The 27,177-nt window shown below is 35.0% G+C and overlaps 2 protein-coding genes across 3 annotated transcripts in view; one reads left to right on the top strand and one right to left on the bottom strand.

Annotated features, from left to right (window-relative positions):
• IMMP1L (inner mitochondrial membrane peptidase subunit 1) overlaps positions 1–10,571 on the top strand; it is a 69,602-nt gene extending 59,031 nt beyond the window's left edge. For both annotated transcript variants that reach the window (XM_019738522.2, XM_019738521.2), the window contains exons 6-7: positions 9,096–9,206; positions 10,404–10,571. In XM_019738522.2, the coding sequence (XP_019594081.2) occupies positions 9,096–9,206; positions 10,404–10,472 (180 nt within the window). In that variant the 3' untranslated portion in view covers positions 10,473–10,571. The remainder of the gene's footprint in view (positions 1–9,095; positions 9,207–10,403) is intronic.
• DNAJC24 (DnaJ heat shock protein family (Hsp40) member C24) overlaps positions 9,417–27,177 on the bottom strand; it is a 44,105-nt gene continuing 26,344 nt past the window's right edge. Inside the window, exons 3-5 of the mRNA XM_019738523.2 lie at positions 26,525–26,663; positions 15,659–15,727; positions 9,417–11,997 (exon numbers count right to left, since the gene is read on the bottom strand). Of these exons, the coding sequence (XP_019594082.2) occupies positions 11,867–11,997; positions 15,659–15,727; positions 26,525–26,663 (339 nt within the window). The 3' untranslated portion in view covers positions 9,417–11,866. The remainder of the gene's footprint in view (positions 11,998–15,658; positions 15,728–26,524; positions 26,664–27,177) is intronic.

Raw genomic sequence — 27,177 nt, 5'->3', positions numbered from 1 at the left:
AAGTCAGAGAGCAAAATAATACATCGTCCTAGGAAAAAAATTCTGTAGGAATGGGACATTAGTATCAAGTGGCTGGGATGGAAGGGTCTGTTTACTGGCTTCAGTCCCAACCTTCTGCCCCTTTCTCTGCCTTCTGACTAGTTGGTAGATGGTTTTGAAGAAATGAATACTTCATAAGGGAGAGCCTAAGCATTTGGTATTTAATAAACACTGCTTGATGAAGCTGCCTATTAAAAGAGTAAAAATGTTAGTCTTTAATATATTTGGATGATTTGGTCTTAAAACTGAGTTTTATTAAATCAGTTAACATAATTATGGTAGCTATTCACAACTAATGTACATTTTAAATTATGCTGGATTCAATTCAAAGTCTTGGCTAATACCAGATCTATGTAATTGAATACAGTATAAAAGAAAATAACCAAAAACATACCCAAAGTAAAATTGCAAAGCACAGTTCATTTTGCAGATTTCTGAGTCGACTACATAGGAAGATGAGGAACAAAGAAGGCATCATTCATATCAGCAGCTGGGGCAATTGCTAATAACAATAGCTAATATTTAGTGAGTGCTTACTGGGTGCCAGGAGCCTTATGTGTTATTTCACTGGTTCTCAGAATATTTCTGTAAGGCACTTATTAGTCCCAGTGGTATAGATGAGGTTTAAATAGCCTGTCCAAGGTGCTTAATTACTAAGTAGCAGAGCAACATTTAGAACTCTAGACTATGACTGTAGACTGTATCTCTTTAACCACTATGCTAAGCAACCCATCAAAGATTCCTAATTCAGGCTGGATGGTATTGAACACTTAGGGAGAAGATGAAGGAATCTAGCTTGCAAAAGCCGTGAGAATGAGCAAGTCAAGTCTTAGACTAAGCTCTAAACCTACGCAGCAGGGAGATGCTCAATTATGAAATAGAGGTTGTTAGTAAAAAACATCCTCCATCATTACCCCCACTCCAGTGCTTTATGTATAGCTTACTGGACTTTGTGTAAATTCCTCTTTGGTAATAATGGCTATGAACCTAAGGTGGCACCATTTTTAAGTAGGGAAGGACAATAACAGTCTCCAGGAATGATGCAGATAGGATAGTAATAAGTCAGAATTTAAACTGAGAGCAAAAGAGCAGGATTGCATAGAAATAGTATCCACTGAAATAATCACTGTGTTAACTGTTGCCTGGTCCTTAAAATCTTAATCCCTTTGTCATGCATCTAGCATTTGGGAGCACATCCATCAGGAATCCAGATATTCCACTCAGGTAGACAAATGTGGGCAGGAAGTTGTGGCAAGAAGAGTGTCAATGAAAATAGAAGATGAGTGAAACTGTTCCTTTAAGTTTGCTTTCAGAGATACCCAAAACTGACACGTGAGACACTCCCATTTTTTTAAATTAAAGATTAATGATGTTTTCTCAGCTTTTTGTTCTTATAAGCTCTTCTACGTGATTGCCTTTTGGGGGATTTAATGCTTCACTTTGACATACATGTCTTTGTATATAGCTTTTGTTGGTTGTTATAGGAAGGGTAAACTCCAACAGTTATTGAATGGTGGTGTTTCTAATTTTGCTGCTGCATGAGTCAAAAAAAAAAAATTGGGTTTATGACATTCTTTTAGAACTATATAATTAATAAATTATTTCATTTTCCAAATATTCTCTCCAGTAATTTCTGTGCATAGTATCATACCATGGCTACATTTTGGTTACATATCATGATTAAGCAGAATATGCATTAGCCACACAATGGTATAGTAATTTGACTTGGTTCTGTTTATCTGGAAGATGGTAACATAAAAAACAATTATTTGAGTATTAATTATTAATTAGACTAAAATGACATGTTATGAATGTACATTCATTATGTGGACTTTTTTCCTGGGCAGGGAAATTATGTATTTTATATTTCATATTTATCCTTCCATGAGAAACAAAACAAACTCTTCAAAATATATTTGGAAATTGAAATACTTTTAAGATTAAATGTACTGTTGTTTGTTTTTGCCAAAAAGAAACTAGGCTTTCTGATTGCTTTCATAAAATGTGTGCTTTGCCTTTTCCTATATAATTCAGGAAAATGAAAAAATAATCATGTCAAAAAATAATTCCAAAAACTTTGCCCCTTTCCTTGCCTTTATGATTTTTGTTTGCTTCTTTAATAACTATTGTTTCCTTTTTATTCCCAGTCATTCGAGAAGAACCATTTTAAAGAGGCATGAGCAATAGTAGGGCCAGTGCCCACCCTTACCTTTGCTGGTTATAAGTTATAAATTATCTGGCAAACAAAGGGATAATTAAAAATAAAATATGGTACTAGGCTTTTCTGTTTTTTGAAAAGTCAAAAACACAAATATCTTACTCTTCAGACAGAACTTTTTCTTAGATATTCTTTGCTTAATGAGTTTGATTATAGTTTAGTAAATGTGTTATTTGATATTGTGGATTCTTTCATCAGATTTCACTTGAATCAAGAAAGGTAACACCTGGGGGTTGGGTCACAAAAGCCTCTTTTGTTAAGTGGACACCCACAGGCCATGAGGCAATTACATTTGTTGCTTGTATTGTAAAGGAGGCACTTAACTAGCCATCAATAAGTATAGTTGAGAACTAGAGAGACTTGATTCTTTTGTCCAGCTGAGATTGGGTTTTATCGTAGCTCAGGAAGGAAATCTCTGACGTAGAAAGGAAAAAGAAGAATGATTTAAGCGTTCTTTTAATGCTTTAAAATTTAGCCCTAAAGTTAGCTATTTCTTAGACCCTGGGAAAATTCAGATTTGAGCAAAAGTAAAGTGTTCTCTGTGGCAATCATTATAAACATATTATTTATATATTCTTATTCAGTCTCATGTGTTCATCCAAGTTACCATGAAAGATTTACAGAAGTATAAAAAGGAAAAGTAATCTAACTATTAAAAGTTTTAGTTATGAGAAATAATGAACAGAGGCATGGAACTAGAGATTTCCATTATTGGCCATTTGCAAAATATTTATTATAAATGCATTTATTGGAGTCCTGTTCTACTTTAGTTAGAAAGTTATGATAGCTTCTTAAAATATACATTTAAAAATGTATTTTAATCTATTTTATCTGTTAATATTTTGTTATAATAGTATTGCTATAGAATATTTTTCTCTTATCTGTTTTGAATTTTTAGTTTAGTGATAGTAAGTTAATCCAACAGATAATAACTCTGTTTTGAGTTAGAAAGGAAATTTCTCTGTTTCTTGAAAGGCCATACCAGAGGCCAAATTTTGAGTTTCAGATTCATATGAAAAATGTGTTGTACTTTATGTTTGTTTAAATAAATGAGTTCTTAGCTAGACTAACGTTTTAGTTACCCAGGGATCTGGTGATAATACTGCTAATTGCATTGATTTACTTGTACTATACAAAGAAGCAGATGGATTGGAATTAGGTCCCTCTCTTTCCACACTACTAAAAGGGCTACGCATATTAAGGCACACACATGTATATGTGTGTGTGTGCATATATATGTATCTACAGATGGGGCCAAATAAATGTGTACATATTTTAAGAAAGGTATTAAAATTACGCTGATGATAACCACTTTGAGCACCTCTTGTAATTGCAGAAGTCAAACATTACTTGTATTCATCTTTTGTTATCAGTATATATTGAGTATTACAATTTTTAAAAAAATTTATATTGGGGAACAGTGTGTTTTTCCAGGACCCATCAGCTCCAAGTCAAGTCGTTGCTTTTTTTCAATCTAGTTGTAGAGGGCACAGCTCACTGGCCCATGTGGGAATCCAACCCGCGACCTTGGTGTCCTGAGCACTGTGCTCTAACCAATTGAGCCAGCTGGCCACCCCAGATCATTACAATTTTAATTCAGTTTTTTTCCTTTCTTAAAATGTGTATACATTTTTTTGGCACCCTCTGTATACTTAAATTGTCTAATACATATTTGTCACAAAAATGTAAATTTTGAAATATATAAGAAACGTTTCGTGGATTTTCTTTAAACATTTATACACATTGCCCTATAACTTACTTTTTTCACTGACTATACTCATGTAAATCTATTGGTTTTTTAACCAGTTTGTCTATTATTATATAGATAAACTACATTTTATTTAACATCTGCCTACCGAGGAATATTTATACTGTTGCCAATTTTGAGATGCAAGCAATACAGTAGTGAACTTCCTTGTTCCTACATAATTGCAGGCTGAGTTTGGCAAATCTTTGCTGGAAATTTTGACAGGGAAAGGGTAAAACAAAATCATGTTACAGAATGCCACTGAAGGGGACGCTAGGTGGAGATGCCAAAGGCACACTTACATCAAAACTTTTAGTTCTCACCAAAAGGATTCTTTTCATATTGTTATGAAGTATGCTAAAAATAATGATGGAGTAACTGGTGCTGAACTTGCCCTCCTGCCATAAAGAACTAGAAAATTGGACGAAATATGTGAAACAACTGTTTTCAAACAGTGCACAGCAGGCAGTTCCAGACACATCCCTGAGGGAACGGAAACAAACTAGGGAAGCCCTATACTTCTGCCTGAAAGCAGTTTCCAGGAGGCAGGAGGAGGGAAAATTCAAACAGCACAGTGATCTTGCTCAGTGAGGAGACAGAGGGACGTTTACGTGGTTGGAATTTATGGATCATACCACCAGGGAGAACAGAGCTACAGAATGACCTCCAGAAATCTATGTAGGTATTCTCTTGGTTTTTGGGCTAAATGTGTACTAAATTGTACCTGCTTATGGTGAAACAGAGAGACCAAGCAAGGGGGAAGCTGAGCATTCCCAGAGCTCACAGGGGCTGGGAGCCCTTGAATTCTGACCAGCCAGAGTGGACAGATCTCACTGAATATCCAGAGCATCCAGTGGAGACCCTAGAATATCATGCCTTATTAGTAGGGTTAAAGTAGTCCTTAGAGTACAGTGTAAGACAGACTCAGCCTAACAGGCTTAAAGGTAAGGCTCAAAGAAAATGATCCACAGCTAAATTAACTGCCTCCCCCAAAACAAACAGACCTCTTCAACATTTAACACACTCTAAAGACAACAAGATCCACTCAACAAATGAGTGTCCAACTCAATTACAAATTACTAGATACGTTAAGAAGTAGGAAATGTAACCCACAACTAGAAGAAAAATCAGTTAAATAGATCCAGAAATGACAGAGATAATGGAATTAACAGACATGTGCTCTAAAACACCAATTCTAAATATTTTCAAGGATCTGGAGCGTGAACATAATGAGGAAAAGAAATGATGAATATAAAAAAGAACCAAGTGAAGTTTCTAGAGCTTAAAAATGTATTGTATCGTCTTTACAATAGATTAGAGACTACAAAGGAAAAGATTCCAGACTGGGAGAAAATATTTGCAATGCCTGTCAAAGGACTTGTACTCAAGGTACATAAAGGACTCTTAAAATGAATACCAACGAAAACAACCCGGGTGGCTGGTTGGCTCCGTTGGTTAGAGCAGTACTCATACGTAACACCAAGGTGGCCAGTTCGATTCCCACATGGGCCAGTGAGCTGCACCCTCCACAACTAGACTGAAAACAACTCCACAACTAGATTGGGGGAAAAAATACAGGAGAAAAAAAAAAAGACTTGGAGCTGATGGGTCTGTAAAAACAGTTTCCTCCATTTTAAAAACGGTTAAAATATTTTAATAGCTACTTTACAAAAGATACATAATAGGCACAAGAAAAAATGCTCATCAGAGAAATGCAAACGAAAACCACAATCTGATACCAATAGCCAAGGTTGTGGAGCAACAGAAACACTCATACACTGATACTGGAAGTGTAAAATGGTATAATCACTTTGGACAGTTTTAAGGTTCAGCATATACATATGACCCAGGAATTCTACCCATAGGTATTTACTGAAAAGAAATAGACTTGTACACGAATGTTCATAGTACGTTATTTGTAAGAGCCCAACACTGCAAACAACTCAAATATCATTCAGCCAGTTCATGGGTAAACATTGTAATTGACAATGAACACTACTCAGCAGTAAAATGGAATGAATGACTGATACATACAACATGGATTAATCATAAACTATTGCTGAACAAAGCCAGAGCAAAATAGGATGTACTGTGCAATTTCACTTATATGAAATTTAGGAACAGGTGAAACTGTCTAATATTAGCAGCCAGATCACTAGTTGCCTGCGACTGGGTGTCGATTGGGGGTGCGGGGGGCGGGGAGGGGAGTTACCTGGAACAGGAGGGAACGTTTAGGCATGACAGAAACGTTCTCCATCCTGACTGTGCTTGGTGATTGTATAGGTGTGCACATTTTTCAAAACTGGTGTCAGAACTTAAAATGAGTACATTTTAGTGTAAATATAGTATACATTTGTAAAATTGATTTTTAAGGTGTACCCCCTTACCCCATACCAAAAATACTTATGTATTTCAAAAGTGGAAGAATTTCAAACATCCTGAATTTTTTACTGAGAAACTGAGTAACTGATGGAGAGGTAGGGTCAGCAAAGGTGACTGCTTTGATTTATAATAAAAGATCCACACCTAGAGGTTTTCCTGTTTAGAGAGAAGCTCTTACTAGTTAAAGGTACCATCCATGATGAGGTTGTTTCCTTCATTTGTGCATTTTATATCAAGCATTGAAGTCTTTAACATGTAGAGGTTATTCCTTTACTATTAGGTTGGTGCAAAAGTAATTGCGGTTTAAAAGGTTAAAAATTGCAAAACCTGCAATTACTTTTACACCAACCTAATATAACTGGATGTGTGCATATTACTATGTGTGGGCTTCAGATAAGTAGGAGTTAGCATGTCCCATACTTGCACCTACTTCTTCTGCTATTAAATATCAATAGCAGTACTTCACAGGTAGTTTTAAGGATCAAATGAGGTTTGTGTGTGTGTATTTGATTGAATAAACCAGAAAACCACATATACAAACTGGTTTGTGTTACTATTAATCCCTTTTGTTCTATCCCTTGCAGTCAAGGACCAGGTGTAGCGAGTCTAGGTCATGCTCCTCCATGGGTTTCTGGTGATATGTTCTGGGTTGGTCTTAGCAGATTTCTTTCTGTGCTTATTAATTTTACTATAACAGAGATAATACTTCGTCACTTTATTTAGCTAATTTGGAAGAAACTTAGGGCATAACTGCTACAAAAGTGATTGTACTTTACAAAAATTTCTACTTAAACACTAGCAAATATTTGAGTTCCAACTTTGGTTTCTGTCTTCCTAAGAATTGTTACTGTGTTTCCCCGAAAATAAGACATAGCCGGACAACCAGCTCTAGTGCATCTTATGGAGCAAAAATTAATATAAGACCCGGTCTTATTTTACTATACTATAAGACCGGGTCTTATATTAATTTTTGCTCTAAAAGACGCATTAGAGCTGATTGTCTGACTAGGTCTTATTTTTGGAGAAACACGGCATGTGTGTAGGAACAAACCTTACTATTGGCTCTAGAACCTATAACTAGTTCCACTAATAAAAGTGAGCCTTCTTATAATGTCTGATATTCTTTCAAGAAACTTATGTCCAAGTAGAGAAATTTAATATTTAAGTGCATCTGAATGAAAATAATTTGATTGGTTTTGGCAAATATTTCTACATGATACAAGACATTCTAAAAATTATATAATCTGATATAAAGTGAAACTGAAATTTTACATGCTTGTATAAATTTATTTTTCCAAAAGGAAATGGGGAGAGGAGGAATGAATAGACAGATCACGGAGGATTTTTAGGACAGTGAAAATACCCTTATGATACTAGAATGATGGGTACATGTCACACATTTGTCCAAACCCATAGAATGTATATCACCAAGAGTGACTGTAAGGTAAACTATGGCCTTTGAGTGATCATGATGTCAAGTAGGTTCACCAAGTGTAACAAATACATAGCGCTCTGGTGGTGGTGGTGGCGGTGCCAATACTGTGGGGGCGGGAGACATACAGGAAATCTCTGTACCTTCCTCTCAATTGTGTTGTGAACCTAAAACTGCTCTAAAAAAATGAAATCTTTTTTAAAAAGTAATTTGTGACATTTTAAAAAATTGCAGTCATTTCTTATTAAACCCAATAGGATTATTTTTCTTCACTTAAGGTTCCCAAGTAATAGCCAGTCAAAAGAACAGTGAAAATAAATTCCTTCCCAAAAGATAATTTTGGACTGGTCAATAATTCAACTTACTTGGATAACAAAAACTGTAAAATGAAAACTTTTAAAATGCAATTTTAAAGATTGCTGCTAGAGAGTAATTTTTTAAGTTTAAGTTAAACAGGTATCAATGGGCAAATGTCTCTTATCAAAAAGGGCATTTTTTTTAAAGTAACATGTTCTGTTCCAAACATGCTTATCGTCATTGACTGAAAATGTAAACTTATGTTATTTACCAGTTAAAACACAGGACATCTAGGAACTAGGGTCTTTTCATTTAGTAGAAGGTCACCATCATTAATTTTACAACTGATGATTTTATAATAGGTCCTTCTATTTCTTGATGGTCATTATTGAAGTATAATGTATTGAAGATACAGCCTGTACAAAGGCAAAACAGGGATCTTAATTAGAATTCTGACAAGCCCACTCCAATAAAATGATGAGATTATTTGTAATTGATGTCACCATCAATTACCATTTAGTTCATCATGAGCATTCTAATAGGTCTGGTCTTGGTATTGGCCCCAGGATGTTGCTGAGTGAGTGGCTTCCCTGCTTACACTGTTACCGAGACAGGAGGGCACATTTCCAGTCAGCATCCTAATGACCTCTTTTGAAGTCTATTAAATTAATGACCCTGTCACACTGTTTTGATGTTTTATAACCTCAGTTTGGAGTTTGTGTAACAAATTAATGTTTGGGAATCATGTGGCAAAAAAGGTCTTTTAAAAAGTTGAAACCTTAATATTTCTTACTAATATTTAGTAAAAGTTATTGTGCAAGAAATAAAAGCAAAAATGCAAATCATAGGGTTTGTATGTATTTTATAAAAGAGAACTTTTGGACATTTCTCCCTACCTCCGTAAGACATACTTTTTCATTTGTAGTATCCAAATTTATTTTGTTCCTTTTTAAAGGGGCTGCTTTCTTTTCTAATTCTAGGTGCCAACGGGTCACGTTTGGTTAGAAGGTGATAATCTACAGAATTCTACAGATTCCAGGTGCTATGGACCTATTCCATATGGACTAATAAGAGGACGTATCTTCTTTAAGGTACTGCTTTCTGCTTAAATGTAGGCTTTCTTCTCTGAGCTGAGGAAAACAAGTTTCTCTCAAAATGAACTTTAAACTCCTTAGGCTGTCAGTGGACTTAACTGTCGCAATAACAATTATGAACATGGTGGCCTTCGTAGCTGTAAACACTACCCCTTCCCTGCATTGAGACGGGTCATGGAGAATAATTTTTTGTTTGAACCTTAGTTGTAGCATAAGAAACCTTTAATTTAGATTTCTAAATTTCCCTCTCATACAACTTTACAACCATGTTCATCTCCTGGGAATACATTGATATGCATTTGCAGAAGAGCAGTCTTGAGTCAAACTACCTGTAATGCAGATATGTACAGTGAGTAATGAACTTATCATGGTTGTAGCACATATGTGATTCTTAGGAAAGACTATTGTTTGCACTGGCTCCTCTTTATGTCACAATCAGTAAGGTGAAAAACAGACACGAACACTTCAGGCTGTTGGCTAATTTATATTCAAGTACTTAGATTTACAGTTAACTTTGAGGGAATAAAAGAAAACACAGACACACACACATTCACACATATATACAGCTGACCCTTAAACAATGCAAGAGTTGGGGCACTGAACCCCCATGCAGTTGAAAGTCCATGTATAACTGTTTTTTTTCCATGTATAACTTTTGATTTCCCAAAAACGTATCTATGGTATCCAGTACTGGTTCCAGGAATCCCCCACATACCAAAATCCAAGGATGCTCAAGTCCCTTATATAAAATGGCACAGAACAATGCATACAGTTGTCCCTCTGCATCCACAGATCCCCAACCATGAATTGAAAATACTCTTTGCAATTCACTGTTAGTTGAATCCATGGATGCAAAACCCCTGGATACAGAAGGTCAACTGTATTTTTATTGAAAGAAATCTGAGTATAAGTGGACTTATGAAGTTCAAACCCATGCTGTTTAAGGGTCAACTGTATTCACACGACACACATATAATTCTATGTTTGAATGTTCCAAACTTCTGAGTTTAAATACATAGACACACAAAAGTTTACTTTCCAAAGTCTTAGTTTGAAGTAGAAAATTTGTTCTTTACCAAAGAATAAGGAGAAAGTGTTTAAATATATGATATGGAGAAAAGGGATGAATGAAAAAAAGGAATATTATAACATCACTTTCATTAATTGTCTTCAATAACGTTTTGATTTTTACAGATTTGGCCTCTGAGTGATTTTGGATTTCTACGTGATAGTCCTAATGGTCACAGATTTTCTGATGATTAGCAAACATTTATTCTTTTGATTTGATTATTGTCTCCTGTTTAAGTGAATTTGTTACTGCCACTGAGACCATGTACTTTCTAATAAACTATTTGCTATTCAGTTTTAGTTATTTTTAACTGTTAAATGTAAAGATAAGTAACACACAATCTGCAAGCTATATTAAGTCAAAATATATCGATAAAAGCAATCCAAAATAAATCATCTAAATTTTATGATACATATAAAAATATGTTTAGGGGGAAAACACAGATGACAAACTCAGTTTTGAATTTTTGGTTTTCAAGGTGTAATGACAAGTAATCTCTTCATGAATGTGCTTCATAATTTCATTACATTTACAAGTCAAGGTAGAAACTAGTTTTATTAAGTCCAAACCAACAATAAATACCAATAGGTCAACCTAATGAAAAGCTGCTAAGTCATATATGCATGGCTTACTCATTTGAAATTAAGTAAGAAATTTTCAGTGACCCCATAAATGATTCCTTTTTAATGAGTACTGATTTATGCTGTACATAGGATATTAAATATATAAAAAAATAAAACCTTTGCAGTCTACTATAATCAATAATAATACATTATAAAAGTCCATTTCATTATACCACCAGTGTAGTGGATCTTATTCCTAAATATAGGCATTAATACTATATCTTTGTACTCTGAAATAAAAGGGAAAGGAATGCACCTGTTTAAAATTATTTTTTTCTAAAGCTACCATTTCCTAGATTAAAGCTGAAGATGACAGTGTTCAAGAAGCTTACTCCCATTAATACAGCCACAGGAAGAATTTGGAAATATAGTGCCAGCACTGAAGTCCAGTATCCTGACTCCAACAACTATACTTCTTTCTATAGTAGCCCCATCACCTTCTTTATTAACTCATGAATATCCATATTCAGCCTTCATTATGGGAGAACTAGGATCACATGATATTCACATTTAATTCTAAAGACCTGAGATTTTGAGACAGTTGTACAACAGGCCTATAACTTTGGCAGCTAGAAATATCACATTCCTCAGAAACTTAATAACTATAAAAGAGTGATACTGTGATTCATTAAAAGAGACATGCTCATTTGGAGAAATGAATCAATAACGAAGTTCTCGAATGGGAATTCACTAAATATAATGTATAATTCAAGTCCATTTGTTGGGCAATTTGTAAATATAAATTATAAATACACAGAAATAGCTAAATTAATTTTCTATTAATCTGGGGTAGACTTTGCTTGACAATCTTATTTCTCTGCAAGTAACAGAGCTGACAAAAAAAAACAAAAACACCCTACCTCTTTGTTTTTATCAGCTTTATACAGTTGCTTGAATGGACAAAGTTGCAATGGATTCTCCTCAATGTGAATACACAATTCAAGGATTCCACTTAGTGAACAATTTCAGCTACGTTGAAGGAGTTCTATAATTAGTGAACATGTATCACAAGAAATCAGGGTAACTTCTTCTGCTTCATCCTTGGAAACACTGTATTTTCCACCACAACGGCAACTCATAGAAAAAGAATGCTCATCTGCAGAGAAAACAAAATAATGCTTTAAACACTTACAAGTGACACTTTAACAGCCACACACACACACACAAAAAGCTGTTTATTCCACAGAAATTGCAAAACAAAAGAAAGAAGCTCAGTAAACAAAAAAATGCATTAAATGAAAATGTGAAAACATTTCTTGTATGGACAGTGTTTCTAAAAATTATCTATCAAAAATCTTTATGTGTAGAGGAGATGGACTGAAGCTCTGAATCAATAGTCCAAGATCTTGGGTGACAGCAGATGCTCAGTAGTGATCCATGAAATTTATTTCAAGTCTTCTGTTTTCTTAAGATTCGTATAAATGTTACGTTCTTCTCAACAATGTGTTTGTCCAAAGTATTACTGTAAAGGAAAAAGAAAAATGACCCTACCTGTCTTAACGGTTAATGAGCATGCTTTTGCCTGGAGTATATATCCTTTCAGAGAAAATTCTACCAACTTAACTGTTTATCAAATTAAACATTTGAATTTAGTGTGGTATCACACTATTTCAAGAATCCCGACTCAAATATAGAAACACACACCATAGTGTTTTGTTTTTGTTTTTTTCTGTGTGTGTGTGTACCTGTTTGTTTGGTATTTACAAATGATTTATGAACCAAAAAGACAGTCACTGAAGTGAGATGCCCAAAGGAGGCAATATGGTACACCATTTAGCCTACTAATGGTGGAAATTTTATTACGTCTGTCATCTTCCTAGAAAGTTGAAATGCTTGTGTCCTTTAACTGAAAGAATTTCTGATCCACTGGCATTCAATTTAACTGTCACTGAGAACTGACTAAAACAAAAACAATAATTATTGATCACATTATCTTATTGTAATTTTTTATATAGATAAATGAATGAAGTCTCAAAACCCATGATATCTTTCAATCAGATTTCGTCATTCAGTTCTCAAACTTCACTTACTAACACTTAGATCTCAACATATGCCACTGAAAGAAAAAAGAAAAGGAAATGGAAAGAAAAAAAATTCAACTGCCCTGTTTTTGTTCTCTAATGAAGTTTGGCCTTGGAAAACTTAGCAATTAAATGAGCCAACTTTATGTGTTTCTTTTATCAGTAAGGAAAACATGAATTCATTCACCCAAACCTGCTTTTTATTTTTCACCACAATGCCTTTTTTCTCCATAAGGAAAAAAATTTCATCTTGAATTTTAAAAATGCTAACATCTTCTCTGAGGCAACAATAAACATGTAGTAGAGCATGCTTACAAAGTGAATTGTTTTATTATTAAGTTGTCTAAAAATGTACATATTCTAACCATTGGTTTTCTTTTGCTAAATTTCCATTTTGTTTTTTACCACCTCAGTGAACACTGAGAAACAATCTGTGGTGACATGTGCTTGGTAAATGATGCCGAGGCCACCATGGGCTACTATGGGGTTTTCTAATAGATGATTCCAAATGTTAGTGCTGACTAAAAACTCACGTATTATTATTATTATATTATTCTATCACTTAACAAAGTGATATCTTGACAGAAATTATCATTTTAAATGTAAGAATGAAGAAAAAAAATGACCAAGTTATATAACAGAATAACCGCGGTTTTGGAGAAGTTAACTCAATCTTTCAACAGTTTGTCAGATATGCCTTCAAGCATAATAAAACACATCATTTCATACTGTCCTTGGATCAAGAAGCTGAACTTGGCTATGTTTATCACGTAGGGCTTCATTCACTTTTCTGTCTGGATCTTCATCTTCCAGATGAAGGCTATTCTAAAAATGACTGTGAACAAATCTTCAAACAATTTTTACTTGCCCAGTTGATCTGTTTTTTATTTAACTTCATCTGCCAAGACTGCTCTTTTCAATTGCAAAGAACAATTCAAAATTGTAACTTCAATTGCAAAACTTACATGACTAGTTTTTCAATATTCCTGCAAAAAATAATGGCTTCATGCAGCTGTTGCTCGGTATTTTTTTCTCACAAGGATAAGAACTATTTCAACCTTTACAATTATAAAAAGTCCGTAATTTAAATAAGCATCTAAGGACATCCAATAGTTTTAAGACTAACTGTGGCTGCTTGTGACTGATTCACTGGCTGTCGTTGGGATTCTTCTGTATCTTCACTGTCAAGTTTACTTTAGGAAGTCCCAAGGACAATAACACATTTATGATAACTCTTGTTGACTTCATGTTGCATACTTCCTTCAATATCTTGGCATTTTCACTTGTATCAGGAAGTTCATATATTTGTTTATTGAACAAATGGTTGAACCATCAGTCCATATTAATTTAAAATAAATCTTAAATATTATAATTTTAAATGTTATTGAAAAAGGAAAAAAATTACAAAAACCAGTTTTCACTATTTTTACATCAGGAATAAGTAAACAAAATGTATGAGTCATATCAACTACAGCAAGAATTCATTTGTCTAATAAGAGATTAAACACACACACACACACACACACACACACACACACACCGATTGATAAAGTAGCAATACCATATTTTCAAAAAAATTTGCCTGGGCATTTATTTACCCTGATAAATGACATGTGCTAGTCTGTTCCCTTCAGGATCTAGCAATGAAAGCCTGTGTCACCAGTGTATTTCATTTTCACAGCAGTAGCGTTTCCTGTTTATGTTGACGAACCAATATCAACCCCCGGGAGCCCCAGTTACACAAAACCTCGTTTTATAATTATTCACTGCAAATAAGAATTTCTACTTGAGGATTTCATTTGGCAATTTCGGAAGAGTGCCCAGAGGCAAAACCATTCTTTCCCTTCTAAGTCAGTATAGCTTGTGACCCACTTCCTAAGAGCACCAAGTTAAGAATTTGCCATCAAAAAATATTCCATTAAACCTTGTTTCAAGAAGGATGGGCAGTTTATCTCCTACCTATCCACACTCATTAGTAAATTTTTATAAACCTCTAGAGAATTCCTACTGCAGGCTGAACAATAAAGTTACAGGGTTAAGAGTATATAAAAATTCTAGGAAATAGTTAAGATTTTCTTCACTGACAAACAGAAGTGTGGTATTCATGACTTTCATTTAGAAAAAGGAACTTAGCAACGTCTAAACAGAACAATTCACAGAACTATCAAAAGAGTGGAGAAGCAATTAGATTTAGGTTTTAAAATTCTAGTAATAGCAAAGTGAAAAAGACATCACTTCGAAGTGAGTATAAAAGGGAGCGACAGATTTTCCTTTTCCACCTAAGACACAATCAAAAACTGAGTATAAAATTCAAGCTCCAAGTAGAAGAATATAACATTGAAAGCCCTGCCCTGACAGTTTATGATTCCATATAAACAAAAATAAATAAAAATTCTAATAGGAATTCATCTGTAATGTCAACATACGAAGGATGGAAAAAATTATTTTCTTTGACTTTATTTTCCTTATTACACAGATGGAGAGTAAACCAAAAATCAAAGTAGTTAAAAAAAGAAAACCTTATGAAACATTTTCTATTCTCATCTAATGAGAATGGAAAAATAACGAAATGAGTCACACAGGAGGACATCAATAATTGAATAGAAACAAAGTATGCCAGACAATAACACCCACATATATGTCAAAAGCCAAGCTATTAATTCTTTCTAAGATTCCAAAGAAAATCCCTATTATTTTTCTTCACTGTAGTCAAGAGAAAAAAAAAAAAATTCCAACCTTCGTTCCAAGACATTTCTTCAAGATATACTTGAGCATCTACTGGTCCCATATTTCTTAGATCATCTTCTGTAAAATATAAAATAATCATAACCATGAAGAATGCTTGAAAGGCAATTCCACTCTGGTCACTATAACTCTAATTTACTTACCATTTAAAAAGTTAGCTTACTACTTCTGACTGCAGTTTTAAGACTGATTTCAGTGAACTAAAAATTCCAGAGCATACCAATTCTTAATAAACTTTTAACAAAAAAATCTATCCCATTTCCCACAAATAGCAAGATGCAAAACCATGAAGTTGATTTTGATGTATCCTTGTGATCAATTAGTGACCTCTGTTTTGGGAGAAAGGAAAATTTTTTTGTCAGATAAACTTTATCCGTAACTAAGGAAGGCAGTGTGGAGTTGAGTAAAAATTTACTCTATTGGAATCTTAGTTCTAATATTTGACAAGCTTCCTAACTAACCCTAGGTATACTGGGCTATCTCTACCTTACCTACTTCAGAAGGGTTGCTCTGGACTGAATTGTGACCCCCTCCAAATTCATATGCTGAAGCCCCACAACCCCTAATGTGACTGTATTTGGAGATAAAGCTTTTAGTAAGTAATTAAGGTTAAGTGAGGTCACATATGCACCGAAGAAAGAAAGTATCATACGAGGACACAGCTAGAAAGGCTGTCAGCAATCCAGGAAGAGATCATATCGACTGGCACCTTGATCTTGGACTTCCCAGCCTTCAGAATGGTGAGAAATCAATTTCTGTTGTTTAAGCCACCTAGTCTATGGAATTTAGTTTTGGCAGATGGGACAGACTAATACGAGGGTGTTTACCAAATCAAATGCAATCAGGCAAAAAGCGCCTTAAAAAATAAAGCTCTATCCAAATGCAAGGGGCTGGTGGTCATCTGCTTTTTATTTGCTTGCAACAGAGAGGTAACTGAAAGGAAGAATTACTTTAAAATATTTCAATAACCATACAAGACAACTACATTCTGTTGGTGTTCCATTGCTGTTTCCTGGGCCAAAGTTTTACCTACAGATGAAAGGTCCAAAGAAGCCTGGAATTCCAACTAAATTTAGAGTATGGCCCAGGAAATATAATAAGCATTCACACTTACTTAAAATAAGTGTATTTTGGGACAAAGAAAGCAACCATAGATGAGAAGCACTAGTCTTTGTTTTTAAAGGCATGTTATACTTCCTATATACTTGTTAATGTTCTTCTAAAAGTCAATGCTTAAAGGAAACTGCTAAACCCACGCCCCACCCCAATGAAATTTTCTTTAGCAGTCTCACTCGTCTCTTGTTCACTTGCTGAGAATGCTTCCCTTTGTTCTGCTGTGTGAATGGCTGCAATTTAATTATATTTAATAACTGCCTGTTCAAAATTTATTGGTGAGTTATACAATTTTAAAACAGGAAAAAAGATTACACAATATTTTGGACTCACCATGGTTTTCTATTAAGGTATGTCCAATATTGTTCGCTTCATATTTACTGCGTACCAACAGTCTATTAAACTGTCCCTAAAACTCAAAGTATAAACTTTCCCCAGTGGTCAGGGGTACTTCAGTCTCAGTGTGCTCACTGAAAAGTTTATGTGGAATGTTTCAGTATGCTAAGTAATTTCTGAACAAAACAAAATTTAATTTCCACATTCTATATAAAGTATACCTGGCTACAGGTTATTCAGTATTTCTAATTTTTTAAAAAGAAAAAAAAAAATCATATCACGTTTCAATTTCCTACTCAGAAGGACCAGGGTAGTTTGCTTGATGATGAAACGAAACACCATTTTAGATTTGAAGAATGGGGGTAATTGGCACTTAATAGATCCTGGTTAGGGGAAAAACAGATATAAATAATTTAGAATAAAGTTGCCTATATTCCACTGTATCTTATAGATATCTTAAGTAATTCTGAAATCAACGAAAGGAAATCAGACAAGGCAGAGTTAAAAACAAATAAATCTTCTTAATCTGACTTATCCTGGACACCTGTAATACATTAATTATACAAAAAGAAAACTGCCAAGCAAGTCAGCTCTGTATTGCTCTGCTTATCTACTAGGAAGCTACTGTTATTCTCATTTAGTTACTATTTCATGTGGGACCCTTTCTAATATATTATTCCACCTACTCAAAACAGTGGCTTGTACATTTTTACTATATTTCCTTCTTTATGTACAGAAACTTTAGAGTAGCTGCTTATTTCTTTGTTGAAAGATCAGCTTAGACCTTATCTCCTGGTAAGAGGAAAATAAAACACAAAAATGGTTAGTAATTTGCCCAAGGTCAGAGCTAAAAGGAGTATATTAAAATATTCTCATGTCCTGTGGCTGCCTACAGAACATGTCTACATATTGATCTGCTGATTCAATACCATAGCACACAGTCCAAGTTTCTGTGGGTATGTGGGTATTCTGGTCTTAAGTCAGTATCTGACACAAAAGAGAACATGCTGTATGATTCTCCATGATATGAGGTGTCAGAGGAAACATGACCCTGTGGTGATGAGCGATGAGGAGTGACTAGTGACGGGAAGGAGTCACAGCTTTCCGGGTACTGCTGCCATGGGTGTGTTGACCGTGAAAATCCATCAGGCTGTGTACTTGGGACGGGTGCACCTCTCTGTATGTGTGATATACTTCAATAAGAAGTTTTAGAGATAATATTTTGAGACTCTAGTGGCTACATCTTTTAAAGAAATAAGGAAAAATAGGGGAAAGAAGTTAAGAGCCTAATAAGAAAGTATGTATTGTTTGAAAGGATGGTCATCGAACAACTTCTGAAAAAGGCGAGGGTGATTAACTCAGGGGAGAATTGGATCCCCGGAGACTGTATAATGAGCAGAGGGGGTACATACAAGTAAAAGGTGAATCCAAAGGCGGGGGGTGGCGATCCTTTGTTGAGAAGCAGGTGTCCAGGGAATGGGGCAACAGCAACTCCCCCCTCCCATGATTACAAGGAAGGAGCACAAACAAATCAATGTTTTTTTCTTTTTAAACAATGATCTCTGCTTGTCTACCATTGTAGTTATAATTAGAAAATTTAATTCAACCCTAGCCCTTAAAGTAACTCACAGGAGCCCTGTAATTAGCTTTGATAATTGTCTATCAGGCATAGCATCTGCAAAACAGATCAACTTGTTTTCTTTTGAGTATTACATATTACAAATATTTTTGCTCATTATAATGAAATATTTTAATAAGTATCTGAAAATATAAATCATATTTTAAAGTTCTGTTAACATGACACTACTAAAAATGGTGAGAAAACATAAACTGACTTAGAAAGTGATTGGTAAAGGAACAGATCCAAGATTTAAATCTGGAATCTTAGCTACAGAATGGTAATGACTTAAAAAACAAGCAAACAAAAACCCAACCGTTGGAAAGAAAATGTACTACTACTACCTGGCATTTGGTGTACTCTATCTTGAGACATTGGCATTACATGATTCCTAATTCTTTAGAAGTGAATGGATTCAGCTTTTTTTCTAAGGTATCTAGAAATATTAAGTCCTGTTCATACCCTGTGCTGTGCTCACAAACTTAACCAAATATGGAGACAAGAAAAACTCTAAATTTACTTAGATATAGAACGCAGTGCACTATAGTTAGAGATTCCTGAGGAATATAATGATAAAACCAAATAATTTATGTGGTTACTTGAAAAAGAATCTTTAAACCTTTAGAAGTATAGGCCCTTCTGACCTTGTGTTCTATTGGATTTGTCTGACAACAAGAGGTGAAAGAATTCTGTGGCTCCATTGTCTCAACGGTGGGATCTAAGAAAACACTGGCAGGACTCATCAGAGAGGTTTATGAGCTTGCAATTCAAAGAGATTAAAAGGAAAATCTACGGAGATTCTTTCACACTGAAGAATAACATTAAATAACTATTAGCAGCTTGGTTCAGTAAAGCTTACTAGAGCTCTCGCTGGGTCATTCACAACTTTCTAAAAGAGGAAAGGTTTTTTTCAGGTCCATTTGGGAATCAATAAATATTTCTTACTTCTTACAAGAGAATGGAATTCCAGTCTTTTAAAACTTCCTTCTAATGATACTAAAATTTCTAGAACAACTCTTTGTTTGCTTCCTAAGTAATTACACTTCCTAATCCCAGGAAAGTTTTTCTAATTGTAGCTACAATTCAAATAAATAAGTAAAAATAAATAACAGTAACAAAAAGCTACAGAGGAGAGGAATTTAACTTTATTCATTATGACTGCAGTACTATCTAAATGTCTCAGTCAACTCGATGTTGGCCCAAAGCTTGAGTTCATCTGCAGCTTGGTCCCTGTTGTTACTGTGTAGCAGTGTTACTTGAGTGATCAAGTCTCCAGCATGCTCTTATTCAGCAATTAGTCCACTGTCTTTATACCATTTAAACTATTTAAAGTTTATTTCCAATTTGAAGTCATCTATGTGTGTGAAAAGCAACCAACAGTGTTTTCCTTTAGGTGGTAGTATCTTGCTGTGTTAAAACCAAGTAATTTAATTCTAAACAATCATCTCATTCTTAAAAATCATTTCACTATACATAATTAAAATTTTTCCTATAGAAATAACTTGAAGGAAATCGGTTTCCTTGTCTTTAACAGTCTCTGTTCTTGGAAGAGTCTCTTATCTTGATAAGAGATTCAGAACCAGCTAACATTTAACTTGAAACCTGCTCATTAAATCATAAAGCACTATAATCCTTTCCCAGATAAAATTAGAGTCACAATTGCAAGACTTTCCATATTGAAGAAAAGTTACGTTTTTGGAGTTTAATTATGGGCTTGAAGAACTGCAGAGCTTTCATAAACTGAGCATAAAGCCAGGGCTCATGAAAGGTACCAAATGAAACCTGGAAGTTGAATTTCACGTTTCTGTACAGAACAGGCAGAACAGCAGCAGATGTAAGCCTGGCCTCTCATTCTGACCCTCAAATATGCCTCATTCTTGACTATTTGGAACAAAATATAGTAGGTTGTACACACCTATTCAAAACTTGGCAGCCCAGCATGATTAAGAGGCATAGAAAGGCTTTACATTCCCCCTCTATCAATTACTAGTTATGTGACCTTAGTCAAATTAGTTAACCCCTCTGAGCCTCAGACTGTTTCTCTGGAAAATAGATATTAATTTCTTCCTTACATTGTGGTTAAACAATGATTAAAAGGCGATTACCATAGTTTTAGTGCTCACTAAATGGCGGCTATTTTAACAGTTATTTTATAATGTTTGTGTTAACTTGTCTAGAGATCATAGGAAATTGACTAAAAACCAGTCATTATTGGGGGAGGTGGGGGAGAGGTTGACTGGGGAAGCCCCAAGTACCATGGTGTAGGAAGGCAGCCACTCCTGATATTGGATTTGTAACTGGTTAAGAAATTCGATAGACTTGGCTATTGTCAGTTCTACTAAATTTGACCCATTATTATCAAAGTCATATCCATGTGTTAATTTTTTTTAGTCCTTCTGAAGTATCAAACAAAACTGAAATATGGGAACCACGGAAAAGAAAATCAAAATAATTAATTTGCAGATTAAATTCAGAGGTTAGAAATGATGGTGGATTAGAATGTCAGGGAGGCTTTTTTCGGCAGGGTAGGGAGGGAGATGAGAGGACTCGCTGGAATTTGAATCAAGAATAAGCTGTGAAGAATCAGAATGGGAGGGTCTTCTGAGAAATGACAAACAGCATAAGCAGATGTGTCTGGGAGCCCCTAAGTGGGCCTGGGAGAAGATTCATATTAGGTTTGTGATTAGTGATAAGGTTAGGAAAAGTAGTTAGGAACACACTTAAAATCTTCTGTCCCATTTAAATTCCAGGTGAATGGGTAAATGTAGTGTTGGGGAGGGGGTGGTTATAAAAGTTCTTAAGAGGAGTAAGAATAAAGAAAGCTAGACCAATCAAAATATAAAAGCCTGTGGGAGGAGGCCAATTAGCAGCTATGGAAATAATCTGGGTATGAACTATGGTAGCTGTGAGAAGATCACATGGAAAAAACGAAAAGAAATGTCAACACTCATTTTTAATTCATTCATTGTATGTTGAGCAAAGTAGAAGTAATCAGTGTAATATGAACTGGTTCAAGTCTGGGGAAAAACAAGCAATGAGAAAGTTGACCTAGTCCTGATTTTGGACCCACAGATTTCAGATGGATCAAGTACCAAAGCAGAAACTGGGAGAGAGGTTAAAGCTGGAGATAGAAACTTCCTAAAATCCTGCATTTTCTTTATGATTAAATCAGAACCCCCAATTATGTCCAAGTATACCAGAATTGTAACTATATTCTTGCCCAGCAGTTTCTAAAGCATTATTTGAAATCAGCCAAATTTTTATTCAAAATCATGGAGAAATGATCTTACAATATGTTTTCATTGCAAAAATAGTTATTTGCCTTTAAGTAAAAGTAACATAATTTGAGTAGTCACCTTCTTGTTACAAATAAAAGGGAGCAGGATAACCCTTATAGAAAGTTTTATCTATCCTCTCCCTCTGAAAACGCCAATCCCTAAGTGTCTAGATGGATTTTCTGCATCATTTCACATACTTTTCTCAGAAACAGTCACCAAAAAAAATGCCCCCTGATGCTTATCTTCAAGTTTTACCTGAAGCACATTTTTATAGTCAATTTTCAAATTCCTAAAATCAAACAGAAACACTGATAAGATCATAAATGAAAACCCTAATCTGACTACTGTAAGTATTTTGTAAAGGTTTTAGTACATAATTTACACAAATATCAACTGGCCTTAAGTCATTATTTCTAACAGTTAACCCAAAACTCATATTATCTGCATTTAAAAGTATTATTTCCCTTCTTATGGAGTTAATCAGTCCCTAGCATTAACTTTCTTTTCAGGAAGAATTCTTACTTTGAGCTTCAGGAATTATATGTTGATTTAGTTATCTGGCATAAATGTTGGTGGGATTTTAAGATATGTTTCTCATTGGGTCCAAGATTTATTTGCTTAGCTCCCATTTGCAAATATTCTAATTAAGGGATGAAGTGAATTATATAATACAACACCAGAAATGACCTTGTGTATTTAGTTAAGGAGGAGTAACTGATTAGCTCTAAGGAAAGACACTAACGTTACAATGTTTGGGGCCCCATCTCCTTCTTAACCCTGATGTTTGTGGTTTTCAGGTTCTTGGCCAATTATGCAGAGTGAAGGGTCCACATTACCAAAATAATTCACTAATAGAGAAGCAAGATACGTCTTAACATAAAATAATACACCATCAAGGATTCCAAACACAATCCACTTATATATATTTTTAGAACATTACTTAATTTGATGACTTCATTTGAACATTTGTTCCTCTTGAGGTCACTGAGAAGTAACCTAACTCATAAGCTGTGTCACTCTACAGAGCCACCGAGACATCAGAGAGATCTGTATGACTGTCACATTACAAAGCAATTGAGTCATGATCCCTGTTATTTTCCCATAATATACTTCTGATGTGTTTTTGAATGTGCTTAATATGAGAAAACTACATAAGATTTATAAAGGCACCATATCTATTCAACAGTTATTATTCATGTGGACATTTTATAAATCCTGAAAAGATTTTCCAAGTGTTCATCTGGTTGTCTAAAATGCAAAGCCTAATCTTAAATAAGCCCATGCCTTTCAAGGGAACATGGGAAGCAACCTTTGGAAGCATCCTTAGAAACAATAAGGTAAATATACCAACTGGAACTAATTGATTAAATTCACTTGTTAACATTGATTTCAAAATGTATAATATCTGAGAACTGAATATTACTCATCCTTTTTTTACATTTGTGTTTCTTCAGCCTGGCCAACATTGCCCTAAAATGTGAATTGAGAATATAGAAGTGGAAATGAGGGAGAACAAATATATGTACTTTACTTTAGGCTAACTTGCCTGGACTTCTTCTCTACTAGAACTCATCTGATAATTTCTTTTGTGAAGAAAATAAATATGGATGTCAAGGGCTCCTTCAAGTGATCTTTTAGAGAAGTAAATGATTGTAGGTGATATTGATGAGGCTGTCCTTACAACAGAGCACCAACTTTGAGCTGTGAAGTAAAAGAAAGCATCCAACAGCAGCCAATAAAACATCTCCTGCCTCCTTCCCAAGTATTACAGAGCGCAAATTTATTTTATACTCCAAGTTAATGGAGGGCAGGAAACAAACATTTAAAGCATACCCTATGAAAAGAAAGTTCTACAATGAACTATCACCACATGCAAAAAGAGTTTTGTATAACAAAGCTATTTCCATGTCCCTGGGGGGGTGACCCAGAAAAAAAGAGTGCTTTGACCTGGTTATAACAAATTCTCTCTCTCTTCGTAACCTATCCTGGTCTTTAACAAATTATCGCTCTCAAAGGTTTCCCTTCTATCAAATCTAAATCCTCACTGTTAGAAGTTCAAGTTCATTTCTTTGTTTTGGGGAACCATTTATTGAGGATGGGTTGACAAGGAAAAATTAATGTCAGTATTCAAAAGAAATGACAATATGAAACAAGGTTTATTATTAGATTTTTTAAAATAGCTGTAGTATGAAACTAAAAAACAGCAAACTGTATTTGGATAAGAGACCTCTATTTCTTAATCTAAACAGCAAGGCAATCTCAATTTAAAACTGAAAGCGTTCTCACTATTTGGAGCCTCTGGTGAAGACAATACTTAGTACTTAGATCTGAGGTACTAATATCTAGTGAACAATTATATTTCTACTGTTCTTCTAGAATAGCTCCATTCAGCAATTACGCACCTGAAAAACTTGCAAACTGACATATAAATTCCAAGCGGAAGACAGGCCGATTTATCTGAATCATTGATCAGGCCCAACTCTCACTGTATTTGGTTTGTTTAAACTTCACTGTGACCTCATCAATGACCTACAAGAGTCCCGGGCGATACAACAGGCCACAATTACTTCTATTAAAACCTTAAAATCAGGGACTCAAAACTTAAAAAAGAAATGCACATTTCCAAGGACTTCTCAAAGGCAATGAGAAAGGCTTGAAGATGTTGCTTATTTGTTCTTCCAACATGTCGTTAAAACTTCCTTCATGCAATTCTATTGCTCACTTTAAACCCTGTTTCTTATTTCTCTCCATTTCTTGTCTACCCCACGCTATACCATAGCAAGAGAGAATATTTTTTTGATTCCTGATCTCGTCCTACCTCTTTTCTCACTAGACAGCAGACTTCACAGATTGTTTCCTAATAGGACACAGGCAAAAATGCAGAGCGACAGTCAGTACAAGTACATACTCTATATTCCTTGAGGTCCAGTACTGTAGATTATCCTTGTCTTAAGCAAATCAGCACCCTACAGAGTAAAGACTGATAAAAACGTGCAAAACACACCATCAGAAAATAATCATTTCCAGTACAGCTGGGCCACTTTAGGAATGTAGTAACTTCTCACAAACCACACTCTCATGTGTATTAGTTTCAGTACTTTCCCAGAAATTATATCATGTGAACCAGGATTAAAAAGATGATTTTATGGATAGAATTCATCCTCAAACGGAACCACCTCTACATTCTTTTGCCAGAAGTACAAACATTTACAAAAGAACTACAACACGGGAAAAGATGCTCACATCACCAATACAAGCAGGACAAAATATTCAAGCCATATTTGCAAATTAATCCAAATTCATTGCAGATACACTCAATTACTTAATGTTAAAAAAAAATCTGTCTTAAATAAGTAGAAGGGTCTTAGAGCTGATTAGTATTATGAAAGTCACTACTAAAAACAAATCCTCCAGTACATAAACTAATAGCACATGAAGTCTTTACACACAAAGGTATCACACACTACCCGTAAGAAATACTTAATTTTATTGATACAACTCCCTCTGAAAATAAATATGGATATTCTGTATATATCACTGGCTTTATCTTATAATGCTGTGTTTTAGAAATAAAGCCTTGATTCTCAAATGAAATTTTTGTAACTTGATTAGTAGGGTTCTTCAGATCATTTTGTTGGGTTTGATGGTGTGCCAGTGCAGGGCATGGGAGGGGACTCAATAATCAACTACAGAGACAGTAAGCTTTTATCAGCACACACAAGTCAATGCTGAGCCTGGTGTGCTACACAGAGTGCAATTGAGTGTTTTCCCCACAGGCTGTAACTGATTATTGACTCCCCCCATTAGCATGTAGGGTGCATATTGAAGGTTCAGAGAGAGGGCTGACTCCTATCCCAAGGCCAGTGCTGAAAGGCAGCCTATCACTTTGTGTAACCACAGTCCATGTGTGACAAACCTGACCTACATTTCTCCCTTTCTTTCTCACAAGAGCTTGTCACTGTTTTAAGAAGCTATTTTCTAAAATACATAAAAGAAACGGCTTTTAAAACTACTTGGGAATTCCTAAAATGTCATTTATAGCAATCTTATAAAGAGTAGTTTATCCAAGAGATAATCACGAAACCCAGCCTAAAATAAGCTCAGAGACAGCAGAGTGCTTTATGATGTTATCCTATATATTGTACCTTCCTTCAGACTGTCGTTTATACAGTAAGCAGTCTTAAAAGTACTACAATTAAAATTTTAATGAGTATATAATTAAATAAGTTTTTAAACATTAGGAATGTATAATTAAACATTTTTCATTAGTTATAAAAAGTAGCTTTCACAGCTTCACACGATGCCATATCCTAGTAGTCTTGTTAACTTCACAATGGATACACAACAATCAGTACTAAGAATAGGGCATAATTAAAAACAATGATCCGAGGGGGGTGGTAAAAAAGGCAATAATAACGTGGTGCAAAGGCTGGAAAATGCTCCCCACGAATGGCTCAGACTGTGCTTCAAAGAGTTGCCAATGTGCTGTGGTTCCTCGTCCCAAGTACCTACCAAGCCGCTGCAGGTCATACTCTTTTTTTGTCTCTTCATTCCCTAGAATTTTCCATGCCTGATCAATTTCCAAGAACTTCTGTATACATTCCTCCACTGTTCCTGCTGGCACATCTGCACTTTGTTTATCTGGATGATACTGCCAATCAAAAATAGGGGGATGGTGAGTAGAGAGGGTTAAGTGGGGAGAGGTATAAAAAAAAAAAGGTGTAAATCTGTGCTTTAGTTAGGAGAGAAGGTAATAAGAAGATGATGCTAAGATGCCAAGGCAACGAGACAAGAGTGTTGGGCACAGGGGACACTGCCAGGGTAATTAGACCATGGAGTAGCTGTAAATCCACCAGTGACATGCTCTGTCAAAACGTGCAAAGGCAGCATTTTCTGGATAATTTGCTGATGGAATCACTGGTCTCATGGACAATTTACCTAGAGAGGATGACTAACTCAAACAGAAATAGGTACATGCAGACGAGCAGGACATGACGAAGGAAGAACACACACTATGCACAGAAGGAAGCTTTCCTTATATAATGTGCTTGGTTGTAGGTATCACAAATGGACAACTAGCTTTTTCTTATGAAATTAGATTATGTAATCATACTTTAAAATAAAACACTTTCACCTTCGTCTGAACCCTGTTATAAATCCCCAAA

The sequence above is a fragment of the Rhinolophus sinicus genome, linkage group LG06, assembly GCF_036562045.2.
Source record: "Rhinolophus sinicus isolate RSC01 linkage group LG06, ASM3656204v1, whole genome shotgun sequence".
NCBI classification, from domain to species: domain Eukaryota; kingdom Metazoa; phylum Chordata; class Mammalia; order Chiroptera; family Rhinolophidae; genus Rhinolophus; species Rhinolophus sinicus.
This window is presented reverse-complemented; position numbering and strand designations above follow the sequence as displayed.